Genomic DNA, 13,346 nt, shown 5'->3' with positions numbered 1-13,346 from the left:
CCTTTTGTTTACCTTTCGCCTGTCTGCCTGGGCCAAGTCTACTCCTTCCTCATTTCCTTCCATTTCCCTCAGTAATCCCTCCCCTTTTCCTCTTTCCCTACTTTCCTACTACTCCACGAGCAATTTCCCCCCCACCTTGTAAAAACAATAGGCACTTCTCTTTGCGTTGGGATCCACAGACTTCAATTTTCTTCAGAACGACTTCTAAGCCGTCCATTCGTTGAAGTGTGTGCGTGTGTGTGTGTGTGTGTGTGTGTGTGTGTGTGTGTGTGTGTGTGTGTGTGTGTGTGTTTATATACTTGTATTTTACGGGAAGGGGAGATATCGTCGTTTGTGCTTGTATGTGTACACGTTCACATATATGTGTGCGTGTGTGTGTGTGTGTGTGTATTTATATACTTGTATTATACGGGAAGGGGAGATATCGTCGTGTGTGCTTATATGTGTACATGCTCACATGTGTGTGTGTGTGATTCATTTTGGTCTTTTGGATCACGTGTTGGACTCGTGATCGACAGCTATTTCCCTCCCGGAAGAGAGCTCAGAGCTCGTATGTCCGATCTATGAACTTACACGCACACACATCACCATCTCCCCGCCCACGAGAGTTGGAGTAACGACTCGAAGAGAAGCGATACTGAAAAAAATTCAATCCTGGGCAGGATTCGAACCAGGTAACGCACATATCTCAGTATTATGGATATAGGTCTCTACCAACCGCGCCACCGAGTTATATGTGATTAAGTAGGTGTGTGTGTAATTATATACTTGTATTTTACGGGAAGGGGAGATATCGCCGTGTGTGTTTATATGTGTACACGTTCACATGTATGTGTGTGTGTGTTTATATACTTGTATTTTACGGGAAGGGGAGATATCGTCGTGTGTGCTTATATGTGTACACGTTCACATGTGCGCGCGTGTGTGTGTATTTGCAGGGAAACGATGAAAATTAACATTTGGCTTAATTCCTCTTTGGTTTGAGCCACAACCCTTAATGGTACAATAAGCCATATTGTCAAGATCTATATATAGATCTTCATTGTCAGAATATAACTAATTGCGTGGAGCGGTGCGAGCGGAGGCAGCATGTCTATGCAACGAACCAGCTACAACTAACAGCGATGGGACGCGCGAACCCCACTTTGAGCAGCCAGGTGACGTCACAGGCCCGCTGCGCCAACACCCTCGAAATTCGGTCGGAAGTGGTTAGACCTGGTATATGACCTTGGGTATAGCTTAGGCCTCTTTCAGACGGTGCGGGCGATGACCGCATCCGCCCGTTAGCGCGGATCCGCTTAAACTAATTACTGATGTTTTCAATGTAATCTTCCACACGGCGCGGGTGATTGTCCGCGCGCGGACGAAATGCAGCGCTGGCGCCCCTTGGGTCGCCCGCGGACCCGCCTCCGTGCGTTGTTGCTATCAAGGTAAAACGAATACTATAAGGTAAGTTAGTGGAGGGGGGGTGGTGAGGGAGAGCCAGAAAACCTCTCCACTGTGCAGGTAGATGATGACGTCAACAGAAATATCGAGACCAGGGTTCCGCGGGTCGAGAGCTGTCAGTCACTCACACACCAGTGTGTGGAGCGAAGCTCCATCTTCTGATTAAAGGGGTAGGTAAGGCAGACAAATAACATAAAAATGCCAACAGTTTGTATAGTGCAGAAGTGCAATGCCGTTGGACTGAAAGGTGAAAAAAATATACATTTCTTTTCACTACCCAAAGATAAAGAATTTAGAAAGAAATGGATTGAATTATGTGACACACACAATACTCAGTCATCTGGATATGTATGCAGCCGTCATTTTGAAAGTAACTATTTATTAGCAACATTTCCTGAAATTTTCATTCAATTGCAAATAAACAGACTAAAGAATCCGGTTAAAACATAACTGAGCTTGGTGGAGATAAAGGTCTACATATAAAATCCACGCCCCACGCAAATCCAAAATGTAATATAATAAAACCATATGATGCTTTTATGTGCCATTAGTTCATTACTATTGGGTTTATATTCAGCTAGTTGGTGTGTATCAACAGTATGATATCTTCCTCATCTACCTGGTCAACATATAAATTGACATGTCATCCCATCTAATAACTCATATTAATATAATCCACCTAATGTGAAAGCATGGAAAACATTTTTATAACTTTTCTGGCGGTCATATCTCAGATACTGATAATTTGAGGATAAGAAAGTGATAGTGAATAATTTCAGTATTATGTGAGCATCATAGTATAATTTTAAAGTTTACCATACATACAGATGGTTTTCTTTAAAGTTTACATTTTCTTCTACCTCTCACTCTCTCCCACTCTGGATTTCCTATGACGTCACGGTGGAGGTGCGCGGAGGGGGGGGGGTGCTCAACGTACCTTATAGTATTCGTTTTACCTTGGTTGCTATGGGGTATAGTGTCTAATGCATGTCTTCACATGTCGGGGGCAGCTCCGCGACCCCCGAACTTCTCTGGAGGAAATTCATTCAGTAGCCGATTGAATTTTCAGGTGATTGGTTGTGCGTGACTGTCCCTTCGTATCTAATGGAAGCTCATATTGATACAGAGCAGTTGATATCCCTTGTGCAAGAGAGACCAGCTCTATGGGACAAATCACTAGAAGATTATAAATCCAGAACACACACAACAGAATGCTGGAGGGAGGTGTGAATCAAACTCAACCCAGACTTCGAGAGTTTATCAGAGGCAGATAAAAGCAAGTATGGTAAGTGCATAAATATATTTCTTTCATCCCTTTACTTCACGATACTTACATAATTTTAACAAGGAAGCATAGGCCTGTAAGACTTGATACTGCTAACATATGTGATTATAGGAAAGAAAGCAACAGGAAAAATGAACAGAAATACACCTCTAATTGGTGGTGCGCGGGAGGCGGGTGGTGCTGTCTGAATACCAACGCGGGTGGTGTTGTCTGAATACCAACGCGGAAGCGGGTGCATCCGCGCTTTAAGCGCGGACGCGGGCATCGCCCGCGCCGTCTGAAAGAGGCCTTATCGGATAACGGAACCTTTACGGTAACAGATTTTTTACCGGTAAAGTATCGTTAAGGTTGTTATCGTTTTTACCGGTAACTGCCCACCACTAGTGTGGGGAGGGAAGGAGAAAGAGGCGAGAGGGAGAGAAAAAGAGGGGAGACGGAGAGAGAGAGAGAAAACATTATCATGGAAAATAAATAGTGACTACAATATGGCCTCGATGTGTCTACTGTTTTATAAAAGAAATAACAAAAGAATGTTCTTCATGCGAAAAATGACAGTTTTTATATTTACATACGAAGATTTCAGTTTGTTGGCTAGTCAATAATTATACATATCAGGAGACGGATCCTAAGCTTATTTCCCAAGTACGAAGGCTTGTATTTTTCGATATTTCTGATTATTTAGGTTGTAGCATAAATATGTTGTACTCCATGGCGTCAAATCCCTCAGTGAGATAATATGTCGTTAGATATAAAGCCAGGTTAAGATGTTCATACTTAGCTGCTTCAGGAGTTCCATTTAAATTTTAACCCCAGGAGACAAACCAGCAATTATGTTGAATGTTCAGGTCTGATGTAATTTTATACACGATTTCCTCATGCAGTGGATACTTTTTTCTTTGGGTACTTTCTCTCTGGGTGTGCAGAGTGTGATATTACTTTTTGTAAAATAACGTTTATCATCTTTCCTATTCTTTTTACCACAACAATGTTCCCCCATGCCCTTGCTGTATTGCCATTGAATATTGATCATCAGCTTCAATAAAATATATAATAACGAACTGGTTAGAGATACGGCAGCTGTATTCTGAATTATTATGGCTAGGAGTATGGTACACTTCAATGGATCCACCCACAATAGTTAGAAATTCTAAATACTTAAAGCTGATGAGCCACTCCAGGTGAGATTAACTTCATTCTAAATTTATTTCATTTGAAGAGTTACAAAATGCAGTTCAAATCTGAGAACAAGAATGTTATTGTAATTTGTATGGTAGGTTAGGTTAATAGCTGATCATTATAATGAATATGGCACAATTTATACAATGTAACAATTGTAGATTTGTTGTTTATGATCTACATTGAGTTTGGAGGTATTGAGACAAACGAAGTTTTGGTTTTTGGTATTTGCTCTTTTCTTCTAGACTGCTACACTCCTGGAACAACCCTGAGGAGGACTCGAGCAGTTGCCAATGGTTATAATTACATGCACATGGTGGCTGTTGCCATAACAGCTATAACAATTTATTCTTTACTATTTACATCTTTCTCTTATTGCCACAGTGCACAATGCATGGACTGAGTATGGACACTGAGTATTTATTTATGGATCAATCGTTTACAAAAGGGAACACCTAAATATATATAAATATATATATACATATATATACATATATATATATATATATATATGATGTAAGCGGAATAGGAAACACAGGAGTCTTGGTCTTGAGTTTATTCCTGACTAGTTTCGCAGGTATGCTTTTTCAAAGGAATATGTGTACAAACGGGCTGTGGGCATTATATACATGGGGTGGACCTCACCACCTCTCCGAGTTACCATAGTTGGTGGCGAATGTGAACATCACATTGTGGCTCACGTAACAATGAAGACATTTTTACAATTAAATATGATAACACTAATTCAAAATAAATTATTAATAGAAAATTTAAGAATAGTAATGATAACGATGAAGATAAATATTTAAATAATAACATTAACAATAATAACAAAAATGATAGTAGCAATACAGGAAATAATAACAATATATATATATTTTTATTATTGTTTTTATTATTATTACTTTTATTTTATTGTTATTATTTCCTGTATTGCTACTATCATCTTTGTTATTATTGTTAATATTATTATTTAAATTATTTATCTTCATCGTTATCATTACTATTGTTACATTTTCTATTAATAATTTATTTGGTATTAGTGTTATCATATTTAATTGTAAAAATGTCTTCATTGTTACGTGAGCCACAATGTGATGTTCACATTCGCCACCAACTATGGTAACTCGGAGAGGTGGTGAGGTCCACCCCATGTATATAATGCCCACAGCCCGTTTGTACACATATTCCTTTGAAAAAGCATACCTGCGAAACTAGTCAGGAATAAACTCAAGACCAAGACTCCTGTGTTTCCTATTCCGCTTACATCAACCTGTCAGAATGTCTCAATATATATATATATATATATATATATATATATATTATATATATTATATATATATATATATTTGACATGCTGATTTTTTATATATATATATGTATATATATATATATATATTTGACATATGCTGATTTTTTATATTTATATATGTATATATATATATATATATATATTTGACATATGCTGATTTTTTATATATATATATGTATATATATATATATGTGACATATGCTGATTTTGCATCTGCTCAGCCCAGATGTCCGCAATGAAGTCAGATGTGCTTGATCCCTATGACCACTGTGAGGTCAAAAACAATGGGGGTACCTTGAGAGTTCTCTGAAGATGTTGGACGTTTCATTGTGCACCAAATGCATGCGTGTGTACGTGTGGACACAAGACATCTAAAGGATTGAATATTCCCTTCGATCATTTTGCAACAGATGCTCGGTTTGGCTAACACTCCCTGACCACAGTTAGGTTAATACTATAGAAAGATAAGAAGTAATACAAAAATTGTTCAGGAATTTTGGCATGAAGTAGTCTTGGAACAATGGTAGTATCGGGAAATACTCATGATTAAAATAATTTAATAAAATTGACTTAATTGTATGAACATGTGGAATTAGATATTATTTCTGTTCACCTCGGCAAAATGTATTCTTATGAAGCTGTCACTCTCGACTGCAAAGATTGTAACGGGGGAGGGGGATAGGAGGTTGTGATGGAAAGGATTGGTGATGGCCCTCTATTGTAGGGGTAGTATGAACTTGTCTCTACATGGAGGTCATTGTCAACTCTTTTGATATGATCTTTGTGCAGTATAGTCTATGTAAGATCATGCAACCTGAGTGCATCGACTTTATTGACTCGTGTACAATGATACAATAGGGTCCAGAGAATTATGGGGAGAGCTTCAAGGTAGGGGTATGGTTGAGGGTGTAAACAATGTCTCCAAGTTCAAAGATATAAGCTCTGGCTGATTTGTTATGCAAGCAGACCATTTCGTCCTTAGATGAAGTTTGATGTTTGTGATCTACATTCTGGTGGCCAGCGGAGGATATGAAACTCTAACTCTACATTCTGGTGGCGAGCGGTGGCTATGAAACTTCAACACTACTATTCCTCCACAGCAACAACTCTATCATTTCTACGAAACTCCAGTTCTGCATTTTGGTGATAGCAGCTATGGATTAGCAGATTCCATGTGCTAAGATACATCAGAGATCTACACTCCAGATGAACATAGCCACTTTCCAGCTCTATGCTCTTCGCAGCATTGCCAAGCAACAACTATGAGCCAACACTCCAATGCTCTCGTCCATCATCTACTACAAGGCAACACTCCAATGCTTCTTGTCCGTCATCTGCTACAAGGCAACACTCCTCATCCAGCATCTATTACGAGGCAATGCTCCAACACTCCTTGTCCAGCATCTATTATGAGGCAATACTCCAATGGTCCTCGTGTAGTACCTACTAAGAGGCAATCCCTCTTCACTGTGTTGTATAGCATCCACGACAAGAGATTCTGGGCAGCACCAGCTACAAGACAATTCTTCCCCTCTGCAGCATTATCCAACATTACTCCCATGAGTCAGACATCCTCTGCCATCTCACAATCCCACCACAGACACCAGAATGTAGATTTGTTGTTTGTGATCTACATTGAGTTTGGAGGCATTGAGACAAGTTGTTGCTTCTGGTCTTTACTCTTTACTCTCCATGTAGTCTGCACTACATTCTCGAAACAACCCTGAGGAGGACTCTGCCAGTCGCCAAAGGTTATAATTACATGCACATGGTGGCTGTTGCCATAACAGTTGGCTGTAACAATATATTCTCTACTATTTACATCTTACTCTTATTGCTACAATGTACAATGCATGGACTGAGTAAGGACACTCAGGATTTATGTATGGATCTGCCAGTTGCCAAAGGTTATAATTACATGCACATGGTGGCTGTTGCCATAACAGTTGGCTGTAACAATATATTCTCTACTATTTACATCTTACTCTTATTGCTACAATTTACAATGCATGGACTGAGTAAGGACACTCAGGATTTATGTATGGATCAGTTATTTACAAAAGGGAACACATAAATATATATAATTGACATGCCAATTTTGCAGTTTGGCAATGTGCAGTCAGGTGTCCAGTCACTCAGCCCAGATGTGCTTGGCCCTATGACCACTGTAAGGTCAAACACAATAGGGGGTCCTTTAGGAGTTCTCTGAAGACGTCACACATTCCGTTCTGCACTAAATGTGTGTATGCACACATGTGCACACTAGACATCTAAAGGATTGAATATTCCCTTCAGTCATCTTGCAACATTATGCCATATTCACTATTATGTTTAGCTATGAATATGGCAGTGACATCAGTGGTGACATTGCATTTGCGCATCCTCAGAACACTGCCTTACTCCCAGCCTTAAAAATTTGAAGTATGGCTGCCATACCTGTATCCTGCACAATATATTAAACACATATTATTCTAGAATTTTAACAAGTTTATTCATCCTTCCCTAAACCATATAATGGTAAATTTTTAGAAGTGCACACTTATGTGATGTAGCAATAAAAAATTGAATATAATTTTGTAAATTATAATACACCAACATAATATATGTTTTTCTTGGCAGAAATCAGTAACAAAAATTTGCTAAAAGCAGTAAAGAAACAAACTTAGCCACCTCATCTTTTCAAGCCTACCTACCTAACCTACTTGCCTGAACTCCTCTTGGGGATCGGTGCCACCTGCGTAGAGCCGGTGGCCAGGGCTGGTTGCCGCCGTTTGGCCCCCAATCAGTACTCCCCTTCCTTTGTCCCCAATCTCTCCTTTCCCCCCCTCTAACCCAGATCCTATACCTTCCCCATTAACACCCCAACCTCAACCCCAAACGGCAACATACTGTTAAAAGTTATGGGTATTATATAAACGCTTAGAAAAGTACTTAACTCTTTATTGTTCTTCAAAGGCACAATTGTCTCCCTTTCTTGGCGTAATGTCTCCCTTAGTGCGGGAAATCTCTCAGGCCTAGCAACTGAACTTTCTTATACATGCAAATTAAGTACAGATTATACAATAAATCAAATGACAAAATTCTCACTATACATTGCATTATACATTCAATCAAAAACAATACAAGATGCACAATAACAAATATTTATATTTCAACACTCCTCAGATTGTATTGTTTTTGTAAATTCTATTCATTCACTTTTTGTTCAGTCATTCCCATACCTTTTCTAAATTTTTAAACTTATCCACAGGGAGTGCCTTGGTTAATATATCAGCCAACATATTATCACTTGGACATTATTTCACACCAATGGTTTTGTTATTGATCAACTCTCTCACAAAATGAAACTATATCAACATGTTTAGTACGAGAATGATCTTTCTGATTCTTCGCAAGGACTATAGCAGACTGATTATCCTCAAAGATAGTTATAGGACTTTGACAATTGTGTTTCAAGTCCGTTAGCAAAGATTTAAGCCAAACAGCTTCCTGTGCTGCACCAGATAGTGCTACATATTCCGCCTCAGCAGTTGAGAGTGCAACGCACGATTGCTTGTTTGAGCGCCAAGAAATCAGTCCACTAGTCCCGAGCCTAAAACAATAATCTGATGTGGATTTACGGTCAGATCTATCACCAGCCCAGTCAGCATCAGCAAAACCTACACATTCATTTACATCATCATTAGTATAGAGTAGTCCAACTGTAATGGTTCCTTTGAGGTATCTGAAGATCCTCGTAACTGCTGACCAATGCTGTTGATAAGGTTTATTACAGTACTTTGCAACATTACATACTGCATATGAAATGTCTGGTCTGGTTTTTGTGGACAAATATAACAAACTGCCAACTGCAGATTGATACTTAGTAGTATCAAAAAGATCTGATTCATTATAGTCTTTTAAAAGAACATTGTTTACATCACATGGAGTAGATACAGGCTTACAGTCACCAAAGCCAAACTTGTTAAGAACACTTTTAACAAATCCAGATTGACTGATGAATATTTTACCATTATTTTGTGCAATTTTTACACCTAAAAAGTACTTTAGTTTTCCTAAGTCCTTCATCAAGTAACGCTCACTCAACAAATTCTTAATCTCAGCAATAATATCAAAGGACTTAGAATCTAAAATGACATCATCAACATATATGGCAATTATACATAAATCATTATCATACATGCGAGTGTAAACACATGAATCACTAGGACTTTGTTCAAAATGCAAGTCTCTAATAAATGTATCTAAGTTATCATTCCAACATTTAGGACCTTGTTTGAGGCCATAGATGGCCTTGTTTAGTTTGCATACTAACTCTTCTTTTCCAGGTTCATGAAAAGATTCGGGTTGAGTTGAGTTAAGTTAATCTCTTCACGCAGTTCTCCATTGAGAAATGCAGAAGATACATCCATCTGATGGATCTTTAATCCTTCGCGAGCAGCTAATGATAAGATGGTACGTATTGACTCAAACCTAACCACGGGACTGAAGGTCTCATCATAGTCAATACCATGTCTTTGTGAAAAACCTTGAGCAACTAAGCGAGCTTTGTAAGAGGAAACTGAGCCATCAGATCCAATTTTCCTTTTAAAAACCCACTTCGATTTGACGGGAGTTCGTCCTTCCGGCAACTCTGTCAAATCCCAAACATCATTAGAAGAAAGAGCTGTTATTTCACTCTGCATAGCTGCCTTCCAAAGAGATTTTTCAGGTCCATTCAAAGCATCCTCAACACTTTGTGGTTCACCAAGTTATGGTGCATCACAAATATTAACCCATTCACCAAGACGTTCTGGTGGACGTCTATCTCTATTGGACCGCCTAACATGCATTTCAGGAGCTTCATTTCCATTTTTCTCATCTTTATCTACAGGAATGGAAATATCAACTTTTTCAACTGAAACAGAATCCACATTAGCACACTCCTTCTCAAGAAAATACATTTGAGATTCATTGAAAATTACATCCCTGCTGTAAATTATTTTCTTACTAGTTACATCATACAATCTGTAACCTTTAGTAGTAGATCCATATCCTAACATAACACAACGCTTAGATTTAGAATCTAATTTAGATCTTTCATCTTTAGGTACATGAACATATGATACACATCCAAAAATTCTTAAATGTTCAATAGTTTCATGACATATTCCCTCCTTCTTAAGATAATTTTGGAACTCATTGGAGGTATACTCTCCCCCGTTATCTGATCTCACAATTTTGATTTTAGCATCATATTGTTTCTCAACCAATGTCTTCAACTCTACAAATTTGTTGAAAACATCACTCTTATTTGTAAAAATGCACACCCATGTATACTTAGAGGCATCATCTATGAAGGTCAGAAAGTAATAACCATTACCCAAAGAACTAGGGTTAAGCTTCCCACATACATCAGTATGTATTAATTCAAACAATTTCTATTTCCGTCCTTCAGTGATGATCGAAATGGTTGTCTATGATTCTTACCATTAACACAGCTTTCACAAAAAATAGAGTCACTTCTAAGAGAACTGTTGACACCATTTATCAAATCTTTCCTAACTAATTTACAAAGATCATCAATGCCAAGGTGGCCTAACCTGCGATGCCATAACATCTCTTTTGACTGTGCAACAAGTGCAGAATTGGAGACAGAGTCAAGTGTCGTTGCAGCTGCAATATCACTTACACATTCTAGAAAATACAAATTCCCTACTAAATTTGCAACAGCCAACAACTCATTTTCTTGGTTGAAAATTTCACATTTACCTCCATGGAAATTTACATTTATATGATTTTTGACCATTTTAGGTACTGACATCAAATTATAAGTTAAATCAGGAATGAAGAGAACATCTTTAACAGTGCAATTAGTTATTTCATCATTAGGTAGTTTCAATTTAATGCAAACATCACCTACTCCATAAGCTTTCAATGCTCTACCATCTCCTACTTCAACAAACAAGGGCATTTCTAGTGTCTCATAACTTGAAAAAAGTTCCTTTTTATGGGACATATGTTGCGTAGCACCTGAATCAATTACCCAACTGCCTGCTTTGACTACAGTATTTATAGATAAAGCACTAGCAACCAATGCTATTTCTTTTTCATCCTTTTTATTTCCCACTGCACAATTCACTTTTTCATTTTTACACTTCTTCAAATAAACCCAACAATTTTTCCTGACGTGCCCCATCTTTTTGCACTCAAAACACTGTATCTTTCTATATGACTTTGTTTTATTAACAACAAGTGCACTGTTATTGTTTGTTGACTTCATAAGACTACACTTACTTTCCTGGTGTAGGAGACGTTCCGTCACAGTTTCCCACTTTGGAACACATTCCGAAGCCTCTAGTGCTGTTACAAGCACTGAATAACTGTCAGGCAATGACGATAATTATAAAATTACCTTGTCTTCCTCGTTAACGGCGTCGCCAACCACTGCGAGTTCATCAAATAGTTCTATGAACTTCTTCAAATGTTCCTGCATACTGTCTTCCTGGCGTAACTTCATGTTATACAACAGTTTCTTGAGCCGTAGTTTATTTGACCAGGTTTTCTTTTGAAAAGTGTCCTCCAGTAGTTTCCACACAGCACCTGGATCAGTTGGATCCCCAACCAAATAAAGAAGGTTTTGGTCAATAGCCAATACAATAAAAGCCAACGCCCTGGCCTTTTTCTTATTGTATTTTTTCCAGTTCCCCTTCCTCTGTCGGTACTGTTTCTGAGCCATTTACTATACCGAACATATCCTCTTTAATCAAGTGCATCTTCATCTGCAACTTCCACGTAGGATAGTTCTTATCATTCAACAGTGTGAGGTTGATTGTGTCACACAAATGAAATGCAACGTAATAAACACTTACGTTCACTCTTGTTCACGTGCCTACACCGCCATGCTCGATTCAATCACTATTCGCTGTGACGCAGTGTAATTTCTAAGCACACAAAATAACGTGTCCTGGGCCCATAACCTATGTTAAAAGTTATGGGTATTATATAAACGCTTAGAAAAGTACTTAACTGTTTATTGTTCTTCAAAGGCACAATGCACGACACCACCCAGTACTTCTAAGCTACCAGAAGAGGCTGGATGACCGCATTGTGAACAGCTGCCCAGGATGTAACACTTCACCCCATACCATACAACACATAATGGAAGACTGCATTATACACAATCATGCATGCAAACAACACAACATACACTCTATAAAGGATTTGTGGGAAAACCCAGTTTCGGCTGTGGCATTCCTTGGGGAGACGGGACTGCTCTGACAGACAGTCTAGGGAACGAAAACAACAACAACAACTTGCCTGAACTAACCTAATCTACATATAGAACTGCTCTACATGTAATTCTAGAGGTCATCAGGGTTGTCATCTTCTTCAACCCCCAATCCTATCAAAATCAAGATGGCATCTAAAGGAGTCAATGCAATTTTGTTCATGTATATCTTTTAATAGCATTTTCTGTTATTGATTCCTGCTAAAAAAAAAAAGTATATTACATTGATATGATTTACAAAATATTTAATTTTCTAATGTTATATTGCATAGGTGTGCGCTTCTAAAAAAAATACCATATTAATATTTGGTAGTTAGCAATTTTAACCTACAGCTAAGGCAAATACCTTCTCATAAAATTGGGACATTATTTTGAACATCAGTATTTACGTATTTTGTTTGGTAATGACAGGTGATTTTATTCTGCTTAGAAAAGCATATGCACAGCCCAATCTATACCAAGTGGCAGTTCTTTCTATCATGGCTGTCATCAGACTAGTTAATACTGTACATACATATACCAAAGGCTTTTTTCCCCCTTACAAGGGAGGTAGCCATAGAGAAAAAGGCACAAAAACCTCTCCCACCCATTCCACCCTCCTACATACTCCACTCCTCTCCACCCGCTTCCCTCCCTCACATCTTGGCACCTCCTGGATGACAGGTCATCCCTGCATCCCGTCCACCACCCTGGGGAACAACAAGGCCACTTCATTAATTCGGTGACCCCCCCCCCCCCCCGCGTCAATTTATTTCTTATACATACTCCCTCACCCCCCATCCCCCACCCCTTTATGCATCACAGCATCATCCATACACAACCCTTCTCCATTCACCCCTATCTTCTGTCCTCTCCTG

General features: G+C 38.6%; 1 protein-coding gene across 5 annotated transcripts in view; it reads left to right on the top strand.

The window, feature by feature from the left end:
- The first annotated feature begins 2,511 nt into the window (after nucleotides 1-2,511).
- LOC143032335 (ribonuclease P protein subunit p25-like protein) overlaps nucleotides 2,512-13,346 on the top strand; it is an 86,231-nt gene continuing 75,396 nt past the window's right edge. Inside the window, exon 1 of one of the 5 annotated variants that reach the window (XM_076196899.1) lies at nucleotides 2,512-2,731. Coding sequence is in view for 1 of the 5 variants with exons in the window: in XM_076196896.1 (XP_076053011.1) it covers nucleotide 3,373 (1 nt within the window). In the remaining 4 variants the exon portion in view is untranslated. Of the gene's footprint in view, nucleotides 2,732-2,941; nucleotides 3,063-3,214; nucleotides 3,374-3,482; nucleotides 3,577-3,695; nucleotides 3,910-13,346 lie in introns of those variants that run through there. The other 4 variants (XM_076196898.1, XM_076196896.1, XM_076196901.1 and 1 more) reach the window with 4 other exon arrangements.

Source organism: Oratosquilla oratoria, chromosome 13, assembly GCF_046742065.1.
Source record: "Oratosquilla oratoria isolate Oo_2021 chromosome 13, ASM4674206v1, whole genome shotgun sequence".
Classification (NCBI taxonomy): Eukaryota; Metazoa; Arthropoda; class Malacostraca; order Stomatopoda; family Squillidae; genus Oratosquilla; species Oratosquilla oratoria.
This window is presented reverse-complemented; position numbering and strand designations above follow the sequence as displayed.